Raw genomic sequence first — 13,079 nt, forward strand, 5'->3', positions numbered from 1 at the left:
CCCGTACTTCAGGTACGGGGCCGGAACCTATCACCTCTTCTGGCGGGAGCTTCCCTGCCTCAGTTTCCCCTGCGCCCTCCTATGGGTTTGGGGTCTCATCCGTGGGTACCGCATCCACGGGGCCCTCCAGCTCCCAGAGGCAGACCTCCTGTAGGTCCGCCCGCTCTGTGCTCTGTTTAGGAATTTTGTTGGTCTTGATGGACGCTTGCCCGTCCTCACATCTTGCAGCCTTCTGTCACAGGAGGTACGCCCCCTTAACCGGGGTACCCCCCCCCCCCCCCCCGCTCCCTTCTTAGTGCTGGGCCCCAGTCCCTGCCCACCACCACCGGATACGGTAGCCTCTCCACCCGCTTCCACCTGAAGCGGCCCCTCACTTCCAGGGGTACCTGGGCCACCTGGCAAAACTTTTTATCCATTCTCACCCCCCAACCAGCCAATAGGGTTTTACCAGCGCTTGCTGCACAAGCGTACAGCCGGATGCAGTATCCAGCAGGCCGGCTTGGGGTTTTCTCCCTATCCTTCTTATGGGGATGGTGGTCAAGTTACACCTACCTGGGTCCACCCACAGAACTCGGCCCACCCGCACTCCATCCCCCGTTTTATATGTCCTGGCTTTTCACACTGCCAGCAACTTAGCCTGGCCGCTGTTTCAGGTTCCCCTTGGGGCTCACCCTTCCTCCCCTGGGCCGCCTCGGAAACCGGTTCAGATTGTCTCCTCCCAGGCTCCCTCTCCTTCCGGGGCCGGTCCTCCCTCTGAGGTCCCTTAGCCTCGATGTATTCTTCGGTCAATTGGACCGCTGCCTCCAGAGTACCTGGCTGGTGTCGCCTCACCCAGACCCATATGGCCTCGTGGAGGCTTTGTAACAATTGTGCCAGTACTAAACTGTCCATAATCTCTGCTGTGTCACGCGTCTCTGGCCTTAACCATCAGGTCGCCCAGTCCACTAGCCTCTGGATAAATGCTCGTGACCGCTGTCCAGCACACGCCCTGGAATTTCTGCCTATAGCACTCGGCCTACAGGCCCATGCGGTCCAAAATGGCAGCTCGTACAGTCTCATAATCCCGGGCATGCTCCTCACTCAGCGCCACGTAGGCCGCTTTAGCCTCTCCTACCAAGTACGGCGCGAGCCGGAGGGCCCAGGTTGTCTTCTCCCCCCCGGTGCCCGTGGCTACGCGCTCAGATGTTCCCAGGAACGCATCCGGATCATCCGCTGGGCTAGCCCAGGGGTTGGGTGCCTTCGCCCGTCGCAGGACTCACCACCCGCAGTAGGAGCTGTACTTGTGCATTGGTCTGCTCCCTGATAAAGTCCTGCAGGCTCCGTTGCTGTTCCGCCTGCCAGGTCAGGAAGGTCTGCTTCTCCATCTGGTGGGACAGCTGGACATTCCGCAGAGCCTACTGCATTTCCTCCTGCTGCTTCACCAGCCATTTGAGGGTCTCCTCCATGTCCAGGGTTGCCAACCACGGACGCTGGCTCCAAATCCTGGACAAGCCCCCACATGTAGTGGTGCCTTCTCCCGGCCCCTCCACAAACTCAGTCGGAGACCACTCCAAAGTACATGCACCAGTGCTCTTTTATTGTTCGTGCCTATCCCCACCACCTACTATTTACATATCTTACAGACCAACACCCGGGAGACTGCTGGCTTCTCCTGCCAGCAGAGATCTAGAGCTCCTTGCTCCTCCCTTTCCTGTCTCTCCCCCCTTGGCTTCCTCCCAGCCTGCTTTATATAGCAGGCTGGCCACTCAGGTCCCCAGCTACATCCCCTCAGGTGATAAGGGTGTGGCCTCCCCGGCCAGTCCTAACTAATCCCCCTTTTAAGCCGAGCTGGGCTAACAGGGGGTTGGCTTGGATCTCCTAGCCAGCACCCTGTTACAGCTTCCCTTACCAATTTTCTGCATTCTTAACTTCTAATGTATATTCATTGCTATTGATTTCACCTTTTTTTGCATGTCTTTATACATTTTTATGGTTGTTTTCACTTCCCCTCTAAACTAGGATTTTTTTAACCAATTGTATGTGATTGTGGGATTGTAGATTTCTAGGCATGTAGTTAAATCACAATATATGGCAATGGTGCTTCCATCTCCCTTGAATGAAGTTAGAAAAAACTATCCCTATCAACGTAGGCCTCATAATGGTGGTGTCCAGACAACCCTTGAAAGTGCTCTTCTCTAAAAATACCACCTATTTAGGAGTCTCACTTGTAAGATCCTCCTAGTTTTCCAGGTTACCTTTGTGTAGCATGAAACTGACACAATTCCCTTGGCTCTTAAGTTTGGTTCTTACCGTTAATGATTACAGAGTAAGGCACAAGGCAGGCCCTTTGTTGGCCAACACACATCACCCCGCTAAGTATGAACACTGGCTTCCAAACACACTAGTCAATTCCTTCCACTCTAGTCATCAAAGGAGCTGGTTGCGGGAATATCTCGTTGGCAATCACTAGCTGTTTCCTAGATCCAAATAACTCATCAGATATCCTTTTCAGATCCTCCGTTCCAGTCAGGTCTGGTCAGTTCTCTACATTTTTGAGACCTTTGCTTCAAGTACTTTCCTGCAATTACGCATCGCAGCCAAACTCTCTAGATTAGTGGTTTCCAACCTGTGGGTCCACTTATGGCCCATGATGCTCTAAATTGTGGCCTTTAAGACCATGGTGCTAAGAAGGAAATTTGTATTGGATTATGAATTGAAATGTACTTCCTAAATTGCATCCTGTGATTTTTAAATTGAAGTGTTTGAACTAGCCATATAGTTGTAAAGAAGTGGTTAGGGGCACTGTCTCCCCAACTGCCTCCTTCAATTTCAGCTGCAGCCTCAGGACAGTTCTGGTTTGAGCTTAGAGCACTCCGAGTGGCTATTCTCCCTTCCCTGCTGCAGATCCTCCATTGACTGATTACTGCATCATAGCAAGGGAGGAGGGGTGGGGGGTGGGGGGTGGAGGATCAATAGCCTATTCTGATTTCCTGATTGTCTCCTCCAATCCAGGATAGGGGCTGCTCTGACTTGAGCCACTGGGGATAGCCAGACCACAACTCTAAGGCCTGCAAGGAAGAAAGGAGTTGTGTGACCTGACTCTGCCAGCTGTAAACCACCCATAATTGCCCCAACATGGGGAAATCCCCAGTGGGTTTCCTGCTCCCTTTATGTGCTGCCTCAGTAGCAGGAAGGGGAACAAACTAGGGCATAGAAACTGCCCTATTGTATTGATTGCATTTACCTTTTGGAAATAAAAATTTGCCCTCTGACTGCAAAGGTCACATTGTCCTGAGTTAACTTGACTATCCACCATTCAAAACAAATCTGCTGGTTGAGATTTTGTGGATGCTATGGTGGAAGGGCACAGAACTTACTCTTCATGCAACCCAAAGCATAATATTTTATAAGCCTTCAGCTTCCATCATTAGCACTTTAACTATATTACTATTTTTATTAAAAAGTCATACCCTTAACCAAAACACTTATTCCAGTACAAAATTTATGCATAGACCAGGTCTGGCTCTGTAATTGGAAAGGAAATGGGTGAACTCATGATTATATACTAACTAGCCTCAACTGATGGATCTTTTGGTCTCCTTGCTTGTTGGTAGGTGGCCCCAAATGCTGTCAGTAACTGCATTTGCAGGGTAGGATGTGAAAAGTGATGACTCTGACAAACAGGATTAAGAGTGTAATCACTACTAGTAATCTTGGTTTTAAACAACATGTATCAGGTCTTTCTCATTCAGTAACATTAGCAAGAGTGGAAATAATTATTCATTTATGTCACTGTTCTACTAATAGTCTGCAATTGACAGTTGCATGAAAGGGTAAAGAATCAGCAGAGTGGGGTCCTGGTCCATGAATAGCGCTCCTAGACACTACACTTAATACAAATAATAATAATGAATATTAGGTTTTTGAGCTATGTTGGAAACTAAGTGGGTGATTTGTCTTTGGAGCCTTAATTATGGAGCCACAGGTATTTTGGTTAATAGTGAATCAGGATAAGTAAGTGAGTTCTTACATAATATCGTACAGTGCTGTCATTCACTGTTTTACACAATGCAAGGAACATTTAGTGATTTTAGAAGTAGTCAGTAATATTCCTTTTAAAGTAGTCTGAAAATGTCAAATGTTTTCCTTTTTTGTTTGTTTGTTGTAGGCTGAAACCAGAGAAGCTTGAAAAAGATCTTGATAGATATTCTCAAAGTGCCAAGAAAATGAAAGAGAAAAGAGTCAGTCTTAAAGAGTTTGCTGCATACTTGGAAGTCCCAATTTCTGACACATTAGAAAACATGTTTGCTCTTTTTGTTGAGGTAAGAAATACCAGAATGTTATAGAGAATTAAAAATTCATTCTTATGTCTTTCCAGTTGGATTTTAAAAAATGGACTCATTGACTTCAGTATGAGCAGAGTACAGCCTGTGCTGAGCACTTTTTAAAATCCCAGTCTTGACATCCTTGTGCTTTTTTCTTATCTAGTAAGTCTAAATAAATCCAGTTAACTAAACAAAACATGGCTTAAGTGAAAGGTTAATGGTACAGAAATCGGACAAAACCAGTTTTGTTTTGGGGTACCAATTATGAAAAACAAAACTTCGTGTAGGGAAAAAATGAGCACAAAATATTATTCAAACAATAAGATATTTCTAATACTATACCTGATTAGCATATGGAAATATTTTGGCCATATGAAATCTTCCTTAATTGAAACTAGGTGGGGAGGTGCGTGTGTGCATGTGCAATGAGGGGAGGAGTCAGTTTTTATGTTATAGGATGCCATGCAAATGGAAATTCAAAACAGACTTTTCACACATGGATGCATAAAGTAAGGCACCAAACTCCTACTGAGTTGCTTAGATAAATAGATTAAATTTTCAGGTGTCCTGAGCATCTGGAGTTCTTTGACCTTAATGGCACTTGCAAGTACTCAGCACCTTTTGAAAATCAGACTAATAATTGTAGGCAGTGTTGGTAGCAATGCCTACGGTTTATGCTACCAGACGCTTTCCACTATAAGATGCTGTTTTCAGTTGCTTATAATTTTTCCAAATGTAATCTGTTAGGGTTGGAATTTTCTATGCTGAATGTCTGTCTCTGGCTGAATTAATTAAAAAAAAAAAGATGGGGGGAAGTTTCAGCAAAAACACTTCAGCCATTTCAGATAATGAGGCTAGGGAAAAATACGTTTTGTGCATGTTTTATTCTTATAACACCGCCCCCATGCCCTTTCAGTTCCTGCTTATCACCCATGATGATTGCCTGAGCAAGAGGGAAATTCCAGCAGTCTTACCCAATGATTTTTCTTCTTTCTCATGTATATAGTAGTTGTAGTTTGTTATTAGGAGTTTTAGTAGTTAGTGAGTTTTGGACGCCTCTGCACTTTGTTGGAGAGGATTGTCCGTTCCCGTGGCATGCCTCAGTCACCAAGCTTCAAGCCCTGGGCTTCCTGTGGCAATTTGATGTCCTTGAATGATCCGCACTCGAGCTGTCTCAAGTGCTCATCGGAAAGAGCATTGCCAAATCTGCAGGGACTTCAGACCCTGCACCAAGACCGACCAGCAAGTGAGGCTGAAGGTCCTCCTCACGGAGGCAGCCCTAAGATCAGCATCGGAGCCACGCTTAGACTTGGCACTGAGCATCTCCGCTTTGATGCAGAGCACTCCTTCCACTAGTTGAGAGCCCTGCACCGATACTTCTCCCAGTGCATGAGAAAAAGTACCTCAAGCACCAGAAGAGTCGTTCCCCAGTGCCAAAAGGAAGCAGGCAAGGGGATCTAGGTAGAACGAGACCAGTGTCAGGCCGCTATCCTTCTCCAGCACCTCAGCAGCCACCTTCGCCAGCCTTGGTGCCTCTCACAAGTTCCACTAACTCCAGCATGGGAAATGCCATCCTCCAGTGGATAGTGTACTGGTCAGTTCTCAGAACCGTCAACCCCAGAGGCGTTTGCAGCTGCTAGAGACCTACTCAACTCTCCCAGTCCCAGGGTACCCGGAGAGTTAGGACTCGGCACTGCCAGTACCAATGAGTGGCAGAGAACCATCCTCCAACTTTCATGTGGCACCACAGCCACCCTCTAGGCAAAAACCTTCTATGGTAGCCTCAGCTCGACCTCTCCACAATGCCATATGCTGGCACCGAGAGGGCAGCACTGCCTTGGTCTCCCCACCACAGCTCGTCTTCCTCATCGGAGTCTGAAGTGGGGTTTCTACTCTCCTCACCATCAAGACCGCTTGCACGACTCCCCTGCTGGGCCTCAGGCACTATGGTGCCCCCGAACACTTGGCCTCCAGGACCGTGGGGACTGGAACCCAGGCGATGGCCTTTTTGGAACCCATGGGGGTTTCTCCTGAGTCAGGGCACCATTTTGAGGCATTCATATTCTGTGGCCTCAGAAAGTAGGACACTCCAGTACCGCGCCGTGAGACTTATTAAAGCGGGTGGCCTTGAATTTGGGTAGCCAAGTTGAGGTGGACAAAGAGACGACACACGGTTCCTGGACATTTTATCAGCAGCGGGTCCCTCAAGAGTGGCTTTACCCCTCAATGAGGTGATCATGGACCCAGTTTGAGTGCTCTGGCAGACCCCTGCTTGCACTCCCTCCTTTTGGCTGTAGGAGGGAGGGAAATTCTTCATACCAGCCAAAGGGTATGAATTTGTTTTCACACCCTCCGCCAGGATCTCTAGTAGTGTCAGCCACCAATGAGGGGGGCCATCAAGGTCAAACAGACCTTATGCCCAAGGCAAAGGACCCCAAAAAGCTGGACTTGTTTGGCCAAAAAGCATATTCAACGGGTGGGCTACAACTCCGAATAGTGAACCAGCAAGCTTTGCTAGGTCGCTATGATTTTAATATGTGGGAGGCGATGCAGAAATTTAAGGACATGCTCCCTCAAGAGGCCAGACAGGAGTTCTCTTTGCTAGTCAAAGAAGGGAAGACAGTAGCTTGGGCGTCCCTGTAGGCAGCCTTGGATGCTGCCGATTCTGGAGCCAGATCAATGGTTACAGAAGCTCATGGTTACAGTCTTCGGGGTTTCCTCAAGAGGTGCAACAAACCCTCCAGGATCTCCCATTCGAAGGGCCCTCGCTCTTCTCAGAGCAAACAGATGCCAAATTCCATGGACTTAAGGACTCCAAGGCGACCCTAAAATCTCAGGGTCTGTATACACCGGCAGTGTCCAGAAAACACTACGGGCCTCAACAGACAGGACACTATTTTGCGCAACCTGCCAGGTAGGACCAGCGGATGAGGAAGAGCAAAGGATTGTGACGTAGACACCCCTCCACCAGTCTCCTCTTCAGGGTTGATGCATTCTGTCCCTAAACACTCAGGTAGTTAGAAGCACTGGTTTTGACGAAACTCTTGAGGACCACATATCAATTCCCTCAGTTCTGTATCCGGTTACCCCTTTGTTTTCCAAACTACTCTCCTGCTTCCTCATTGCTTGGACCCACATTACCTTGGACTGTTGGGTTCTAAACACAATAGAATTTGGTTATATCCTTCAATTTTTATCCACCCTGCCTTCCCACACCCCCTCCCCATCCCTCTTCAGGGATCTTTCTCACAAGCAACTATTGGAACAAGAAGTTCAGTCCCTCCTTTGGGTGGGAGCCTTGGAAGAGGTTCCACACTATCTAAGAGGAAAGGGGTTTTATTCCCGTTCCTTCCTAATTCCAAAGGCCAAAGGGGATCTCAACGGAACCTAGACCTGCATCATCTCAACAGCTTAAAGTTCCTCATGGTCTCTCTCCTTGGGCGCCATCATTCCTTTGCTGGATCCAGGGGATTGGTATGCCACCCTCTATCTAAAGGACATATACTTCCACATATCAATTTTCCAAGGCCACAGAAGGTTCCTAATATTTGCCATGAACCAGACCCATTACCAGTTTGCGGCTCTCCCATTTGGCCTGTCAGCCACCCCACAGGTCTTCAACAAATGTATGGCAGTAGTAGTGGCTTTCCTCAGGAAAAAGGGAGTTCATGTATTCCCATATTTCAGTGACTGGCTAATCCGGTCCAGAGCTCAGGTGGAATCTCCCTAAAAATATCCCCTTTTGAGCCACTTCTCATTCCATTAAATATGTGCTTTATTAGTATTGTATAGCACTGACTTTTTAAATCAGAATGTTGTGCAGTACCAAGTCAAATGCCTTATACAAGCCCAAGTATATTACATATAGGGAGTGTTTCTAGTGTGTGTGTGGTGGGGGGGGGAGGTGTGTCTCGCATGTTCTTCTCAATACTATCTTTATCAGTGATCTAGAAGAAAGTATAAAATCATTTCATATGACACTAAGATTGGTGGATTTGTAACTAAGAGGACAGGTCAGTTATACAGAGTGATCTCTTTTCAGTTTGAGGGAAACATTACTAGTGCAAGACAATAAACCTGTTCTCATCTCTAGTCCATGAGTTTTACACTAAAGTTACTGACCCACTTGTATATTATATATCTAAGTGATCAGTTGACAAAAGCTGCAGGGGTCAAGTAGTATGATAGTACTATCAAGTAGTAGTATTGGAGGTTTTTAAGAGCAGGTTAGACAAACACCTGTCAGGAATTGTCTAGATAATAATTAGTCCTAACATGAGTGTAGAGGACAGGATCAGAAAGCTCTGGATGGGATGATTTAGTCGGTGTTGGTCCTGCTTTGAGCAGGGGATTGGACTAGATGTCCTTCTGAGGTGTCTTCCAACCCTAATATTCTATGATTCTAAAGGGAGGTAAAGAAGTGATTCCAGTATCAAGTGTTGGTGAGGTTCAAGCAGGGTATTGCATTTTTCAGGAAGGCTAGCAGGTTTGCTTTCTCTAAAGAAAGTGTTAATAATTTCAATAGAATTGAGCTCAGTTCTGTTGGGCTTTCATCAGTTGGGGTGGAAGTTTTGTTTTACAAGTGATGACTCAACAATTTTCAGGGCTTTTTGTAATTCATCATATGCAATGGGACCAAATCTGACTAAGTTTTCTGTTTCAAAAAGTTCATCTTATATTTGTTGAATTTTCTGTGGAATGGGATGAGAGCTCTTTTCAGTGATTTTTGGTCTGATGTTTGGTTTATGTAAGCCAAGTGACTTGCAAGTTCATTATGCAAAATAATTTTGCTGATTTTTGCAGCTGTAAAGGCGGAAGATAGGGACTTTCACTTCCTTTAGCAAAGTGGCATAATCCTGTACTAAACCCATTGTGCTGTCAGCAGATGGGTTCAAATCAGATTTTACAATCCTAGAGTTTGAATCTGACTACATGCTTCATCTGCCATAATTCACTGATGAACCATAGAGATATTTTAGGTCAGTGCAAGGAAAGGTGGGTTGTTGGGACCAAGACATTGATGTCAGTGATTACAATGTTTGCTAGTTCATCAGTACATTGGCCTTGTGGATGGATAATTTAGTTTTCTTGGAACTGCTGAAAAGTTGAAGTATATACCTCTCCATCTCTCTGAGCTGTTAAGTCATATGCCCAGCGATGATTTAAAGGTCAGCTATTTCACTGCTGGTCAGAGAACGTAACAAAGAAGAGGGACAATCATATTATGAAGATTTGCATAATCTACTGTGAGTGATGTTCCATTTGGATGCCAGGAGTGGATTGCATTTGACAGTATCAGCACATTTTTCCAGGATGCTATAACCAGGTTTTAACACAACACATCTGGGTAGGAGTCCATAGCCTCTGCACTATGTACCATCTCCATTACAAAGATGACAAGGTATCAAAATCTACTCTAGCTAATTGAATCTTAACTTGCCTAATTATCCTTCAAAACAAGGTATATTTATCCACTGGAAGAAATAGTGATGTATTCCATCAGATCCATAAGGACATCTTTGGCCATACAAGTGAAAACTTTTGTAGAATAACTTTTCAAAACCGCACCAAACCCTATAATTGACATCCATTTCCAAACAAGGTATTAGGAAAATTACCATTGTCCATACCATGGTAGAAAATAAAATTAAATCTTTTCACTGTTAAAACTAATTTTTTTTGACTGAATTTTGATCATAGTAATTTGAGCTTCATGTTGTTAGTTAGAAAAGATATGATCAGTATATAGTTTCCTTTCTATGTACATTTCATTCTCCAGTCCATGCCACTCCAAGTTAGAAATGCAAATTTTGGCATCGAATTATACCCTCTGATTGGTATTTTTTTTAAAAACCAAGGGAGTCAGGCCCCCCTCTTTCATTGGAATTCAGTGGGAATTGGGCATCTAACTCCTTTAGTCATCTTTGACAATCTCAACCTCTAAATTTTACAGACTTTTTCAGAATATCTTCATGTGGGTTTATGTGTATAGTATATTTAATAATCTTTAACATTCCTTTAATAGCTGTTAAATGTTTATGGAGTTCTGAGGAAGATGACAGAATTCTGATGATTTATTTTATTTACAGAATGAAGACGGTGTAATTGATCTACGGGAATATGTGACTGCTCTATCTGTAGTATGTAGGCCTTCCAAAACTTTAGAAACAATTCAGTTGGCATTTAAGGCAAGTAGCAACTTCTTATAACGTTCTTACAATATGTAGAAAATACAGAACTATTTTTAAAAAATCAATTTGATTTGACTGAATTTTATTGTATATATTCTTCTTATTCACATTTACACCTTTTTAAAAAAAGCATTAATACATTGATTAGTTTCAGAGATCAAGCATCTCAGAAGTAATTAAATACAGATTTAGGCACTAGTCCCATCATATGATTGTAGCATGCTTTCCTCTGCATGAGCTGAGACCGATTGAGTTGGTGGGTCTCTACAGGGATCTGCATTAGCATGTTGCATTGGAGGACTGGGGGCCATTATGTTGAAATCTCCAAACTTACCCCTTATGCTTATGCCTTATTAAAATGTGTTTCTGTTGTAACCTTTTTTTTTTTTTCCACATGATTAAAATTTTCTGAAACACTTACGTTTTGGGCTGAAATTTTACATGTTTGATTCACAGGAGTGCACCTTTCTCCCTCATCTCCTTGTTTAGATTGCTACTGCCCTCTTCATCCCCAACCCTACCACCAGGATCTTGTGCTTCTTGTGGTTCACAGGGGTGCTCTTCTCTGAGATGCCTTTGATTGCCAGTCTCTCTCCTTCCCCCCTCCCCCAACTCCTGTAAGTCACAAGAGCCACCAGTATAGACCACACTAGCACAAGATCCTGAAGAGAGAGGATTGGGGAGGCGGGGAGAGACTTGAGCTGAGAAGGAGCTGGCAAACTCTGGATCACTGTTGGGAGTCTTTCAGGGAAAATAACTTATCTGACTGGAGATCATTGCTCACCTTCTGAGGTCCTAGTAAAATGCATTATATATTAAGCATTAGGGAAATCTTTAATGTCAGATCCACTAATAATGATATATTGCAGGGGTTTAAAAATAAATTCACAGTCTATTTGTGTGCCAAATATGTGGTACATATTTGCAGTGTTGGTGTGACTTTCTCCACTGCATTCTAATTAAAAAGGATAACTTAATACTTCATTTGATATAGTATTGTCTTTAGCTAGCTCTGTGTCATATTCTGATCTTATCAGTCAGAGCCAAGGTACATTAGCTTCTTGAATAGTCACTCGTATTTATGAGGGTGGCAATTAGTGGCTTACGCCATATGTTTGACTTGGCCAGTTGTAACTATCTTAGTTTCTGAGAGAGAGACTTGTCCACACTGGGGTATACTTGACTTTGTTTGGACGGGAGACTGTGGTAAAGAAATAATCCATATGTATTTATTTTACTATTTGTGATTTCTTTGCATTTGTCAGGGGCAGAAGTAGTGAAATTCAACAGGCTTTTTTTATTTTGGAGGGGAGGGGATAGGGGAAATTGGGAGGGGTTAATATTTGTCCTCCATTATCCCAAGGCCAGGTCTACACTAGAAAATATTTGCCAGTATAGCTATGCCATCAATCCCTGCTAATGTAGATGCAGCTAATACTGGCAAAAGAGTTCTTTTGATGGCATCGCTTATATCAGTTCTCCAAGTGAAATACAAATTTTGCAAAAAAACAAAAAAACAACCCACACCCTTAAGCAAGAGATGTTGCTATCCAGGACTTAAATTAATTTAAGATGTACTCTTAGAGTTGTTACTCTGATTGAATTTTGCAAGTCTTGCATTCATAACTAAATGTGAATTATGAGCATGAGTGGCTAAGGAATAAAAAAAGATGATCAGAGTAAAAGTATATTATAGACTTTGTTATATCATTGTAAGTATTTTGCATGACATCTCTATCTTTTTTGATCCTGTTCTCTGTGTAACTGAGTATCTACTTTTAAAGTCTAGATTAATTACAACAGCTCTTCTAGTGTCATATGTTGACCCGTGTAAGGATTACAGCTGTACTGCAAATTCTTAAAAAGCAAAGTGTTTCAGAAGATAAGAAAGAGATTACTATTCCGCACTTGAAGCAGCATACAACTGGAAATAATGTGAACTGGGGGCTATCGGTTTTTTTTAACTTAAACCACTCTCTTGTTAACTTGATGCTTTGCAGCATTGTCTGATTTAGCTGCAATCAAAATGTTGCATGTTTTAGAAAGAGGTATTGTGACATAATTCAGTGGAATAAAGAACGATACCCTTCCTGATACTGTAAATGATATAGTCACCATTTCTTCCATAGCAATAATACACAACAGTGTGCATTAGTAGGCTTATAGTTATAAACCCAAGTTAGCACCAAAGCTAAATGCCAAGTGCCTCCATCCATCTGAGAAATGCACAAGTAGACTACTAATACACATCCTGAAATAGATTATATCTTCAGAAGCATTGCTCATTCATTAAAATGCCTTACTTTAAAAAGAAAATGCGCCTTTAGTTTGGAGAGGGGAATGGAAAATATTTCCCTGCAAAGGGATAAGAGATAATAGTAGGGAGCATGTTAGAAAGTCCTTTTCCCCACTACTTTGAATATTTTTAAATTTATTTTTGTAATCCTTCTTTGCTCTTTTTTTAAGGTTCCTTGACCCTTTTAAACCAGTTCTCCTTCCTCTGATATGAAGCCCCGCTGCCTTTTACTAGCATTCGGTGTCCCAAAAGACTCTGATCTCAGAGCTTCTGTATGCAGTGGAGTAA

The 13,079-nt window shown here is 43.7% G+C and overlaps 1 protein-coding gene across 6 annotated transcripts in view; it reads left to right on the forward strand.

Moving 5' to 3' along the window:
- Positions 1-13,079, forward strand: part of LPCAT1 (lysophosphatidylcholine acyltransferase 1) — a 175,523-nt gene that overhangs the window by 125,326 nt on the left and 37,118 nt on the right. For all 6 annotated transcript variants that reach the window (XR_010598503.1, XM_065584159.1, XM_065584158.1 and 3 more), the window contains 2 exons: positions 4,148-4,301; positions 10,394-10,492. Coding sequence is in view for 5 of the 6 variants with exons in the window: in XM_065584159.1 (XP_065440231.1) it covers positions 4,148-4,301; positions 10,394-10,492 (253 nt within the window). In the remaining variant the exon portion in view is untranslated. The remainder of the gene's footprint in view (positions 1-4,147; positions 4,302-10,393; positions 10,493-13,079) is intronic.

Source organism: Chrysemys picta, chromosome 2, assembly GCF_011386835.1.
Source record: "Chrysemys picta bellii isolate R12L10 chromosome 2, ASM1138683v2, whole genome shotgun sequence".
NCBI lineage: Eukaryota > Metazoa > Chordata > Testudines > Emydidae > Chrysemys > Chrysemys picta.